General features: G+C 41.7%; 4 protein-coding genes and 1 pseudogene across 4 annotated transcripts; 4 read left to right on the top strand and 1 right to left on the bottom strand.

Moving 5' to 3' along the window:
• On the top strand, positions 4–3,394 carry LOC109128320 (uncharacterized protein ycf36-like). Its single transcript, XM_019234466.1, has 5 exons — positions 4–131; positions 2,214–2,575; positions 2,709–2,737; positions 2,827–2,883; positions 3,001–3,394. The coding sequence occupies exons 1-5, from the start codon at positions 4–6 to the stop codon at positions 3,223–3,225; spliced, it is 801 nt and encodes a 266-aa protein (XP_019090011.1). The 3' UTR covers positions 3,226–3,394.
• On the top strand, positions 829–2,183 carry LOC104735197 (uncharacterized protein ycf36-like; the record flags this gene model as incomplete). Its single annotated transcript, XM_019234318.1, has 4 exons — positions 829–1,593; positions 1,727–1,755; positions 1,845–1,901; positions 2,019–2,183. Coding segments are annotated over exons 1-4 (864 nt in total), but the record flags the coding sequence as incomplete, so codon positions are not given.
• LOC104737955 lies at positions 3,903–9,263 on the top strand (annotated as a pseudogene).
• LOC104735195 lies at positions 10,302–10,906 on the top strand (the record flags this gene model as incomplete). The annotated part of the gene is made up of 1 exon (XM_010454936.2): positions 10,302–10,906. A coding segment is annotated over one exon (600 nt), but the record flags the coding sequence as incomplete, so codon positions are not given.
• Positions 10,932–12,884, bottom strand: LOC104735194. Its single transcript, XM_010454935.1, has 6 exons — positions 12,683–12,884; positions 12,252–12,322; positions 12,095–12,147; positions 11,498–11,965; positions 11,313–11,403; positions 10,932–11,227 (listed from the first exon to the last, which is right to left on the bottom strand). Exons 1-6 carry the CDS (start codon positions 12,819–12,821, stop codon positions 11,141–11,143), a joined length of 909 nt encoding a protein of 302 aa, XP_010453237.1. The 5' UTR covers positions 12,822–12,884; the 3' UTR covers positions 10,932–11,140.

The following is a 12,960-nucleotide window of genomic DNA, read 5'->3' as shown; positions in this document are numbered from 1 at the left end:
CCGATGGCTGCTACAGTGCTACGCCATTTCAGTCCAATTTCATCCTCCCTTAAACCACCGTCTCGCCACCGCCGATTCCTACACCACAATTTATTATTCCCTAAAATACCCTTTCACTCTTCTCTCGTCAAATTCGGCGCGGAGAACTTCGAACCACAACCTCCACCGCCGTTGCCGGAGACCGATTGTCCAGTTCCGCCGGAGCAACAGCCGATCAACGAGTACCAATCTCTCTCCACCTCTTTCCCTTTCGCCTGGGCTTCAGGAGATCTAGTCGAGTACGCTTCAAGGCTCTTCGTCACCGGTGCTTCTTTCGCGTTTTTCGTTGGATTACCCGTTTGCTGGTTCGGATCCGTCGGAGCCGAATACGAACCCGTTAAGAGGATTCTCGCAGCCAGCTCAAGCGGGATCTTCGCTGTCACGCTTGCCGTCGTGAGGATGTATCTCGGTTGGGCTTATGTCGGAAATCGTCTTCTTAGCGCCACCGTCGAGTGTATGCTTTATACTTTTTACCCCTCTTTCGTAGTGATAATAAGCTCACTCAAGAACTGTTTCTGCGATTGAGATCATATTGTTTCTGTTCCTTTTGGTTTTTGAATTTTGTCATTCTTCTATCGTTGTTGCAGATGAAGAAACTGGGTGGTATGATGGTCAGGTTACGATTCGTCTCTCTCTGTATAATATTGTTTAACAATCGAAGCTCTGTACAAGATTTAACATTTGTGTTGGTTGTTTTCTGAACAGGTTTGGGTGAAAACACCTCAAGTCTTGGCCCGAGACCGTCTTCTTGGATCTTTCTCTGTAAGCTTTATCATCAGCTTTTTAAATCCNAAAAAAAAAAAAAAAAAAAAAAAAAAAGAGACTATGAAGTTCCTTTATATAAGGTTTTGGATTTAACCCCAAAAATATGCTAACTGTAAAAAACATATGGGGATTGTTGTAATTGTAACGCTGCTAATTCAAATGAATGTGTGAAACTAATGACATGTTTTGTCGCATTTATTTGCTGTATATTTTTAGAGTTCAGAGAGAGACTTAAAAAAAAATTGAAATCGGAAAAAAAAAAAAATAGAGTAGACGAAGCAAGCAAAGAGGAAGGTGCGATGGCTGCTACAGTGCTACGCCATTTCAGTCCAATTTCATCCTCCCTTAAACCACCGTCTCGCCACCGCCGATTCCTACACCACAATTTATTATTCCCTAAAATACCCTTTCACTCTTCTCTCGTCAAATTCGGCGCGGAGAACTTCGAACCACAACCTCCACCGCCGTTGCCGGAGACCGATTGTCCAGTTCCGCCGGAGCAACAGCCGATCAACGAGTACCAATCTCTCTCCACCTCTTTCCCTTTCGCCTGGGCTTCAGGAGATCTAGTCGAGTACGCTTCAAGGCTCTTCGTCACCGGTGCTTCTTTCGCGTTTTTCGTTGGATTACCCGTTTGCTGGTTCGGATCCGTCGGAGCCGAATACGAACCCGTTAAGAGGATTCTCGCAGCCAGCTCAAGCGGGATCTTCGCTGTCACGCTTGCCGTCGTGAGGATGTATCTCGGTTGGGCTTATGTCGGAAATCGTCTTCTTAGCGCCACCGTCGAGTGTATGCTTTATACTTTTTACCCCTCTTTCGTAGTGATAATAAGCTCACTCAAGAACTGTTTCTGCGATTGAGATCATATTGTTTCTGTTCCTTTTGGTTTTTGAATTTTGTCATTCTTCTATCGTTGTTGCAGATGAAGAAACTGGGTGGTATGATGGTCAGGTTACGATTCGTCTCTCTCTGTATAATATTGTTTAACAATCGAAGCTCTGTACAAGATTTAACATTTGTGTTGGTTGTTTTCTGAACAGGTTTGGGTGAAAACACCTCAAGTCTTGGCCCGAGACCGTCTTCTTGGATCTTTCTCTGTAAGCTTTATCATCAGCTTTTTAAATCCTTGAATTTGGTTTTTGAATGGTCCACTGCATGTGTCCTATATAATCCAGGGATTTGATTAGATTTGTGTATGTGTGTTGTGTTTTCAGGTAAAACCAATCCTTGCGAGATTGAAAAACACGTTACTGATTCTCGGATTATCGCTGATTCTTGTCATAAACCTTGGTGATTCTCCAATTGCATCGTCTTATAGAACGTACAAGGATCCTAGGGACAGATCCTCTCTGCCGATCCCTGGAGCTTACAACGATGAAACANATACCCTTTCACTCTTCTCTCGTCAAATTCGGCGCGGAGAACTTCGAACCACAACCTCCACCGCCGTTGCCGGAGACCGATTGTCCAGTTCCGCCGGAGCAACAGCCGATCAACGAGTACCAATCTCTCTCCACCTCTTTCCCTTTCGCCTGGGCTTCAGGAGATCTAGTCGAGTACGCTTCAAGGCTCTTCGTCACCGGTGCTTCTTTCGCGTTTTTCGTTGGATTACCCGTTTGCTGGTTCGGATCCGTCGGAGCCGAATACGAACCCGTTAAGAGGATTCTCGCAGCCAGCTCAAGCGGGATCTTCGCTGTCACGCTTGCCGTCGTGAGGATGTATCTCGGTTGGGCTTATGTCGGAAATCGTCTTCTTAGCGCCACCGTCGAGTGTATGCTTTATACTTTTTACCCCTCTTTCGTAGTGATAATAAGCTCACTCAAGAACTGTTTCTGCGATTGAGATCATATTGTTTCTGTTCCTTTTGGTTTTTGAATTTTGTCATTCTTCTATCGTTGTTGCAGATGAAGAAACTGGGTGGTATGATGGTCAGGTTACGATTCGTCTCTCTCTGTATAATATTGTTTAACAATCGAAGCTCTGTACAAGATTTAACATTTGTGTTGGTTGTTTTCTGAACAGGTTTGGGTGAAAACACCTCAAGTCTTGGCCCGAGACCGTCTTCTTGGATCTTTCTCTGTAAGCTTTATCATCAGCTTTTTAAATCCTTGAATTTGGTTTTTGAATGGTCCACTGCATGTGTCCTATATAATCCAGGGATTTGATTAGATTTGTGTATGTGTGTTGTGTTTTCAGGTAAAACCAATCCTTGCGAGATTGAAAAACACGTTACTGATTCTCGGATTATCGCTGATTCTTGTCATAAACCTTGGTGATTCTCCAATTGCATCGTCTTATAGAACGTACAAGGATCCTAGGGACAGATCCTCTCTGCCGATCCCTGGAGCTTACAACGATGAAACAGCAAGAACGTTCGAACCAGAAGCTTTCTGCGGTGAACCTTCTACCGATCTTCTTTGATGTATCTCTTCATGGATCTCAACGCAAAAGACATACAGTTCCTGATTAGTAAATATAAATATATATCTGTACATTCCTGTATATTTATTTCGCTAAATTGGATGTAAAAAAAAAAAAGACAAAAAGCCAATTTTGATGAATCGAAAAAAACTCATTACTAGGTTTGGTATCTAGCTCTTACCATTCGGATTCAAACTAATACTTTCTAAATTTATAGACGCGGTCATTTCGATTTTTGAAAGATTTCACAGTACACTCTTTCATCTCTACTAAAACTATCATATTATTTACCTGCACAATGTCCACCAAGAAATTGAACTTGTTACGCTAAATCGTAGTTTGAAAGTATATAATTTGATTACACTATTTCGATCCTATGTGAATGTTCGTTATGCATCAGATTTTCTTTACAAAGCATTTTTTTTGGTGCTTCTCAAATTAGTTATGGTGAGTCAATCGGATAACTCAACTTTGACAACGTGAAAAACCAATTTCAGGTGATAGAATTTTCCCGAGTCAAACACAAAATTAGTATATTGTAACAAACGTAACTAATTTTGCTTACAAAAACCATAACGCCCTTTCTATTATTGCCCGATCAGATCAATAAAATATAGCTTGGTTTTATATATATAACTAACAACCCAAGAGAGGAGAGCATGCATCTGGATAATGAAATGCCTGAGAAAATGAAAGCCCTAGTAATATTGTGTCTAGTATCCCAAGTAATCATTCCAACCGTAAACTCAGCTGATAAAGGAGGTGTTGATTTTTCAATACTCATAAAAAATGAGATGTACCACGTCAAATAACCGTCGGTGTTCTACAATTGCCGATCACCAAAGAAAGACATCGGTATTAGATTAGGTATAATCTCAATCGATGATCTGAGAGTATTATTGAACAAAGATTATATACAGAGTGGAGAGGAATATAGCCGTTGAAGGCTATTAAGATGTTTCCTAAATAACATACAGTGATATATAATTTCCTATTCTAATACCCTCCCGCAGTCGAAACGTTATGTGTTTGTAACGTGAAGGCTGGACTTGAAGGCATTGAATAAAGGGGAAGGGAGTCCCTTTGTGAAGATATCCGCATACTGATGGGATGAAGGTACATGGAAGACTCGAACTTGTCCTAGAGCAACTCGTTCTCGGACAAACAGAATGTCAAGTTCGATATGTTTTGTGCGCTGGTGTTGTATGGGGTTGGTAGAGAGGTAGACTGCACTCACATTGTCACAATAGACAAGTGTGGCCGTAGATAGAGGACAGTCAAGTTCTAGAAGAAGATTGCGGATCCATATGGTCTCAGCTACAGCATTCGCAACACCTCTGTATTCGGTTTCAGCACTAGAGCGGGAGACCGTCGCTTGTCGTTTGGAAGACCAAGAGATTAGGTTGTCGCCGAGAAAAATGCAAAAATCTGCATCAGTGTATGCCGTGAGAGTTGAGGTTGTTGATTTTGTCAAGCGTAGGCCTTGAGAGATGGTGCCTTTAGGGTAGCGAAGAACACGCTTCATTGCTTTAAGGTGTGGCTCTCGAGGATCATGCATAAAAAGACATAGTTGCTGGACTGCATAGGCAATGTCGGGGCGTGTGATGGTTAGATATTGTAAGGCTCCGGCGAGGCTTCGATACAATGTTGGGTCTGCGACTGGTGGGCCAACACCTGCTTCGAGTTTGGCGGATGTATCAACGGGAGTGGTACAAGGGTTGCAGTGTGACATGTTGGCTCGATGTAAGATATCTGCGGCATAATTTTGTTGTTGCAACATCATGCCGTGAGTGTCCCTACGAACAGATATACCAAGAAAATAGTGAAGTAATCCCATATCGGTCATTGCAAATTCAGAGTTGAGTGAGGAGAGAATTGACCTGATGAGAGTGGGTGACGAAGCCGTGAGAATGATATCATCTACGTAGAGAAGAAGATACGCAATCGATGAGCCATGCCGTAAAACAAAGAGGGAAGCGTCACTTCTACTGTTTTTGAATCCGACCTTGATGGCATAGTGTGCAAAACGTTGGAACCAAGCGCGAGGAGATTGCTTGAGACCATATAAAGATTTTTTGAGAAGGCAAACATGATTTGGTTTTGCTGGATCAATAAAGCCCGCTGGTTGATGCATGTAGACAGTTTCTTCTAGATTGCCATGGAGGAATGCATTTTTGACGTCTAATTGGTGGATAGGCCAATCTTTTTCAAGTGCTCGGTGAAGAACGGTTCGAATTGTCACGGGTTTAACAACGGGGCTGAACGTCTCGTCACAATCAACACCAATTTGTTGTGACTTGCCGTTGGCAACGAGCCGAGCCTTGTAGCGAGAGAGAGAGCCATCTGCATTAAATTTGTGTCTAAACAACCACATAGAGCGAACGACATTAGTGTTAGGTGGCCTTGGAACCAAGGTCCATGTGCCAGCCGACATTTGGGAATCATATTCATCTTGCATTGCATTGGTCCAATGAGGATCTTTGAGAGCTTGAATGTGGGATAGAGGAAGAGGAGAAATGAGATCAGTGTGAAGAGAGAATATCTGTTTGGGCTTATTGATGCCGCTTTTGCTTCGAGTTTGCATTTGATGAGGTCGGGGCGGAGGTGGTATGGGTGCAGGTTCGATTGACGGAGGCGCAGGCGGAGAAGGAGAGGGAGATGGAGAGTGAGCGGGAGTAGGAGGGGAAGATGGAGAAGGGGGATGTGTGTTTGATAGAACAGGAGAGGTCGGTATAGGAGGCTGTAATACCAGAGAAGGAAGAGAAGTAGGTCGTGAAAGAGCTGGGGACGAGATAGTGATGCTTGGAGTAGAAGATATAGTGGAGAGAGGGAGAATAGAAGACTGTGAGTGAGGTAAAAGAGGTGATGTGTGGGAATTGGGAGTAGGAAGAGACGAGCTTGTTAAGGAAAACGGAAAAATGGATTCATCAAAGACTACATGCCGAGAAATGATGATGCGGCGGGAGGAAAGGTCAAGGCAGCGATAACCACGATGGTGAGACGGATATCCAAGAAATACACATTTAGTGGAGCGAGGTGAGAGCTTGTTGGCGGTGGTGGGAAGAAGATTGGGGTAACATAAACAACCGAAGACACGAAGATGAGCATAATGAGCAGGTTTGTTAAAAAGGCAAGTGAAAGGAATTTTATTGTTTATAGCACTTGAAGGAAGAATGTTAAAAAGATGAGCAGCCATGTTTAAAGCTTCAACCCAATAGGTGCTGGGCATATTAGCTTGAAAGAGAAGAACACGGACCAGGTTGTTAATCGTTCGAAGGGTGCGTTCAGCACGGCCGTTTTGTTGGGAGGTATATGGGCAAGAAAACCGAGGTTGAATACCATTAGAAGAGAAAAAATCCAGAATCTGACGATTGTTAAATTCTCCACCATTATCACATTGAAAAGCTTTAATGGGGGTTTGAAAATGAGTTTTAACAAAATTAAAAAAATGTAAAAATTTAGCAAAGACCTCACTTTTGTAACGAAGGGGATAAATCCATATGAAATGAGAAAATTGGTCTAAGAAAATAACATAGTACTTGATGCCACTAATACTTGTAACAGGAGATGTCCATATATCAGAATGAATTATTTCAAAAGGAGAAGAAACAATAGAAGTGGAAGTATAAAACGGTCGACGAATGTGTTTTCCAGTTTGGCAAGCATGGCATAAAGTAGAAATATCATTGTTTGAACAATCAAATAAACGAGAAGAAAGTAAATTGCGAAAAACAGAGTTGCCAGGGTGACCTAAGCGACGATGCCAAGTCGAAGCGGAAGTGGAGGTGAGGAGGGCTGCGTGAGAGGTAGGAGACGAGGGTGAGGAGACAGAATATAGGGGACCTGGGCTATCACATCGGATGAGAGGCACTCGGGAATGAAGATCCTTAACAAGAAAACCAAACGGATCAAATTCAACAGAGCAAGAATTGTCAATAGTAAATTTGCGAACAGAGATAAGATTTTTTAAAATTTTTGGACAAACAAAAACATTGTTTAGAAGGAGAGGACGGTAAGGAGACGAGATGAATGAGTGACCAGAAGAGGTAGCAGGGATAATAGAGCCGTTACCAACAGTGACCAAAGGAAGCGGAATCGTAGACGACGGGGATAAGGAAGAGAGTGTACCTGGTTGGGATGTGAGATGAGCAGTAGCACCGGTGTCCATATACCAGCCAGCGTCGTTAGGATCCGGGAAGGTCATCGTGTTGAAGGCGTGAGCGAGAGTAGTGGGAATGAGATCGGTGTTCGACGGAGAAGCTGTTGTTGGGTGAGTAGTCGTGAGATATGCGGAACCAGTTGGAGATGGTGCATGACCGAGAATCCCTTGTGTTGGTTGTGGTGGTGTAGGACCAGCGTGAAAACGAGCCTGTGGAGGAGATGGACCGAAGGGTGAGGGAGGTTGAGGAGAATTGGGCCACTGAGGGAATGTAGGCCATTGTGGGTAAATGGGCCATTGAGGGGGAGTGGACCATTGAGGCTGATTAGGCCAGGTCCATGATTGATTTCCAGATCCCCAAGTGCCACTGTTGTAATTAGGGTTGCCGCCACGACCCTTGTTTCCACGACCTCCACCGCGGTTGCTTCTGTTGTTGCGACCTCCACCTCGACTGTATTGAAATTGCTGGTTTGAGGGTGTAGAGCGAGGCTGATCATATTGTTGTTGAGAGGAAACAAGAAGGACCTGAGGAGACGAAGCATTGTCATCGTTGTTGGGAAGTGTTTGTCGCTTGGTCTTGAGTCTATCTTCTTCGTTGATGAGCATAGATCGAGCCTCGCCAAAAGAACAGGGGGGTGATCGATGTTTGATAACATTGATGATGTTATCAAATTTGGAACTAAGTCCGTTGAGAAGATGCATGACCAAAGCTCGGTCAGTGATCAGAGAGTCGACATTGGCGAGCGTATCAGAGATGGACTTCAGTTTTTGACAATAGTCATGGACGGCGAGATCACCGATCGTAAGGTTGCGGAGTTCGTTTTCCAACTGTATGGCGCGAGCCTCCTTGTTGTCCCGAAACAGGTTCTCGAGCATGAGCCAGACTTCGCGAGCAGAGCACTCTGTTTTGAGAACCGAGGTTAAAAGGGATTCAGAAATAGTATCGTAGATCCACATCTTGACGGTGTTGTCGAGTTGTTTCCAGACTGTGTCGGTCGGTCCAGTGGGAAGAGAGGTGCCATCGATATGACCGGTGAGAGAGAAACTGAAACAGTGAGTTTGAAAAAGGATGCGCCACAAATCGTAGTTCATCTTGTTCATGTCGAGAATAATGGGGATGTGGGCACGGATCTGAGTGAGACTTGCAGCCGGTGGGGCTGTAGTGGCTGGTGTAGCAGAAGTCATTAATGTAAGAGAACAGAAGAACGAAGAAACAGAGATGAAAAGGAGAAAGGAAACAGAGGAAGAAGGAGAGGTAGAAGAAAAGAAGGTTTACGAAAGGTAGAAGAGAGGTGGCGGAGAGAATTATTATTTTTTTTTTTTTTAGGTAATTAGAGCAAAAGGCTCTGATACCATATTAGATTAGGTATAATCTCAATCGATGATCTGAGAGTATTATTGAACAAAGATTATATACAGAGTGGAGAGGAATATAGCCGTTGAAGGCTATTAAGATGTTTCCTAAATAACATACAGTGATATATAATTTCCTATTCTAATAATCGGATGGCACAAATCGTTCCCAATCACAGACTTTGAATGGGAATTCAAAGTTCCTCAGTTTGGTAATGGCGTGATGGTCCACAAATGTCGTTTCCGGTCGAGCCTAGGAACAGCAAACGTTGAGATCAGGACGTTGTCTACTACGGCGATGCTATGCGACGGACAAACATGTACATACGCAATCAGACCTGATGGGATTTATTTCATTGGTTATGAGTTGTATTCTCCTCATGCTATCTTTGGAAGGTATTTTGAATTTTCGAGGCCCGTCGAGAAGCTAGTTGAGCCATGGAAACCATGGTTGCCGCAACAACTCAAAGTTATGCACGGTAGAGTGCATCCAGAGCCTGATTCGGATGAAGAGGACGATGATTGACATATCCTTGCACTAGATCAATATGTTAGTAGCCTGAGGTCGTTAAGGAAAATGTGTATTTTTTTATATAGTTGATGAGGAGCCTGGTTTGTGGAAACATGAAGGGACTCTGGTAAGAGTCCTACTAGTGACTGCAATTTACATAAATGTCCGAGGCTCCTTAATTATATATATAAGATTCTTAATCAGTGGTATACTATATATACTCCTTAATTATACTCTTATTATAAAAACAAAAAAAAAATCATTTCTTTGTATTAACAATATATCAAGATTTGTAACCATTATGTGTATGCTTGGCTCAATCGTAAAATTGGAAAATCACTGTTATGCTAAGTTTCAAACCTTCAAATATGAGAGTTTGCAGGTGTAAAATTGACGACGACAAAAATAGTATTGTTTTGCCAACCATCTAATTTATCACATTCAAGTTTCTTATCCTAAATTATATCGAAAATCGTCCGTAATTTGCAATTAATCATTCGGACGATAAATTAAACCAATGTCTCACAAATTACAAATGAGCTTCTATGTATTGTTAAACCCACGTACATATTGGCATTAACACTCTAGTTTTGGATTTCTGGATAAGTAATCAATAAACATTAAACAGAATCTAACAGCAAGTCTTAACTCAATGTAATATGATCTGTCACATTCTTCCCTCAAAAGTCAAAACCCAACATGATACTAGCGGTGACCGGTTTAACTAATCTAAAGATAGACTGAACAGAATAGGAAATTAAAGACCCGGTTTAATTATTCCCACATCCAATTCAAAACTATGAGAGAAAAAAATTGTTTAGTAAAATATCCAAATCAGAAACTAAAGTCTCCAAAAAACGAAAGAACCGAACCAAATCTAAATTAAAACCTGGAAACAACATAACAAAATGCAACAGAAACGCCATATTTACAAAAACCTATGTGGAAAACATTAATTCTCTTTTAACGACTTCATAGCAGAGAGGTTTGTTAAACTTTTTACGAAACTCATTGACCATATAACGTCCAAAACCACTACCGTTATTTTTGTTGTTAAACAACAACTCCCGTTTATATAAAACCCCAATAAACCAAAACAGAACTGTTCAAGAGAGAGAGAGAGCAATGGGGTTTGGGTTCAAGATCGGATCAACATTCCGATTAGCCACCGTATTCACGTGGTGCCTTCTCATAGCATCATCATGCTTTCTATCCACCACATCAGCAGCCCGGTTCGAGATAAGAAACGAGATCGCCAGACACCCAGGACGAAACCGTAGCCTCGCTATTAACTGTTGGTCGTCGAATGACAACTTAGGCATGCATGCTCTCAGACCGGGCCAATCCAAAAGCTGGTCGTTCAAGCCAGTATTTCTCAAGATACCGTATCTCTACACATACTTTGAGTGCAAATTCTTCACCGCTTTTGGCTCGCCGTATGGTCAGACCGCTACGGTTTTTGCCGGGGAGAGATCATTCAGGTGGAAATGTGATAATCCGGAGGAGGAAGAGTGCATTTGGGTGGTGAAGAGAGATGGGCTATATCTAAGGAAGATCACAAGAGACCATAAAGGCCAAAAGCTCTATGGAGACGAATTGAGTATGACTTGGATCGGCGGTACTAACTACCACCCGGTACCAGAGAGCCCATAGTTTTAATACTTCCATGCCCGATTCAGGATATACATTGAAACTCTCTATATATTGTAACGGATAACAAGATACAGAATTTTAGAAGAAAATGAATACAGCTTTTATGTTTCTTCCTTTTTTATGTAAAATTAGCAAATCTGAGATCATTCCACATTCAAACTCCCAACAGCGGAAAGAGTATGATGAATTCATCCGGACATGGATGATTACAGTTAAAGTACCTGAAATTTCATATTTGCTTAAGCTCCGTATTTTGGGGCCTTCCAAAGTTTGAAAGCAACCTCATGGATGAACCGATCAGCCGGTATAACAAGATTTCCAGAGAGCTATGAAAAAAGAAGAGAAATATAAAAACTTGAGACAAGCCATGTTGAATATAACAGCGGAACTTGCAGTAAATAGAAACCATACCTTTTTGAGAGCTTCAAATGATAATGTATCAACCAAGTCCTTCCGGGTCACAGCATGCTGCCACTGAGCTACCAACATAGGACAGTAGTGCCTGTAGGTTGCAAGAATGACCAAACCCATCAAGAACGAAAATGATAACTTCATAAACCTTTGCATCAAATTCTTTTGGATATTCAATCTCTTACCGAACATCATCCCGTGTCTTTTCACCACGCATGGTGTAGCTCTGACGTGGTATAAGTCCTGCAAATTTTGGGTTCATGTCTTGTTGTGGAGTACTGACAGGAAAAACTGAAACATCTTTGTCTGTGACAGAACCATAGCTAAGAACAAGAGACAGATGCAAGCGCGATACAATCTCTGAACCAGGTTGAGCCATTCTCATAATACTACCAATCAAAGAGTCGATAACTCCCAAGTTGTTATCATCAACCCCGATATGCACAAAAACAGAGTCGTAGAGGCTCACATCCAAGCATTTTCCTCCTTCAAATCCAAGCAGCCTTAGTAATTTAGATGCTGTAGCATCAGAAGGAACGGAATCACTCTTCTGGGATATTTCACTAAGTTGTAACACATCTAAGCCAATCAGTTTTCCGAAAGAACTCAGAAGAGAATTGTCAGTTACTAAAGCAGCCTTGAGTCCCATAAACCTGTACCATAATATTTGTGTCAGTGACATTAATGTAAAAAGTAGCATCATCATCATCTGGCTAAACCGGCTAATTGATTATTGAAAGGAGTATAATAAAAAGTACAAAGATGAGGTGAAAAGGCCAAACCTTTCAGCTAAAGTTGGGATATCATTTTCATTTCCCTTTGGTTTTAGTCCACTCTGTTGAAGAAACAAATCATGGAGTGTCAACCTCTAGTGTAAACACATGAATCAATACACACATTCAATCATATAACTATTTTAAGAGAGTGAAGAATCCTCACAGCTATCGAGTAAGCTTCTGATGCATCCAGCATATGGGAGAATTCTCGAACTATCCTTTCGTTCTCAGTTTCTGCAAATTAGAAAGTCAAAGCACAAGCAATGAAACACAAGTGATCTTGATCTCAAGATCTTAGATTCTTAAGAAATTGGGTTAAAATTTAAAAAAAAAATTCTAGCTATCTTCTTCAACTAGATCAATGCAGCGTGCGAAAACTCAATGGAGTCACATATTAAGTCTCAATCGAATGAATCCAAACGATCTCATGTCTAAACCGGTTCAATTGGGATTAAAACTAAGAATCCTCATTAAACAAGGAAGAAATCGAATATGAGTGAAAACACGTAAACCACCGATTTTGATCAATAAACAAATCTAGACGAATCAAACGAAAAAGTAACCAAATTTATGAAGATAGTGAGTCAGAGAGACCTGGAGGTGCATGAGGAAGACTGAGGAAGCCACAGCTAGCTACGGAAGCGAGAGAATGGATGTGGGTATTTGATGGATCGACGAATCGAGCCAAGCCGTCTCCGTACAATACCAACGCTCTGCTTGGTTTGTCCGCCATTGTTGTCAAAGGAAGAGGGGATCGTAAGACACTGAGAGATAAAAAATATATATAAAAAGAGAGGGGAATATTATATGATTTCGTATATATATATATATATATATATTCCTTTGTTGTATATATATATATTTAAAAGAAA

The sequence above is a fragment of the Camelina sativa genome, chromosome 13 (assembly GCF_000633955.1).
Source record: "Camelina sativa cultivar DH55 chromosome 13, Cs, whole genome shotgun sequence".
Taxonomy (NCBI): Eukaryota; Viridiplantae; Streptophyta; class Magnoliopsida; order Brassicales; family Brassicaceae; genus Camelina; species Camelina sativa.
The sequence above is the reverse complement of the archived record's forward strand: the minus strand, read 5'-3'. Positions and strand labels throughout refer to the sequence as shown.

Excerpts from the sequence above, each read along its gene's own strand:
- LOC104735194 (XM_010454935.1), bottom strand. The coding sequence starts at position 12,821 with ATGGCGGACAAACCAAGCAGAGCGTTGGTATTGTACGGAGACGGCTTG. Across the intron at positions 11,966-12,094 it reads ATCCCAACTTTAGCTGAAAG|GTTTATGGGACTCAAGGCTG; the intron begins GTTTGGCCTTTT and ends ATTATGGTACAG. Across the intron at positions 11,228-11,312 it reads CATTTGAAGCTCTCAAAAAG|CTCTCTGGAAATCTTGTTAT; the intron begins GTATGGTTTCTA and ends CTTTTTTCATAG.
- LOC109128320 (XM_019234466.1), top strand. The coding sequence starts at position 4 with ATGGCTGCTACAGTGCTACGCCATTTCAGTCCAATTTCATCCTCCCTT. Across the intron at positions 132-2,213 it reads TTTCACTCTTCTCTCGTCAA|ATTCGGCGCGGAGAACTTCG; the intron begins ATTCGGCGCGGA and ends TTCTCTCGTCAA. Across the intron at positions 2,738-2,826 it reads CTGGGTGGTATGATGGTCAG|GTTTGGGTGAAAACACCTCA; the intron begins GTTACGATTCGT and ends TTTTCTGAACAG.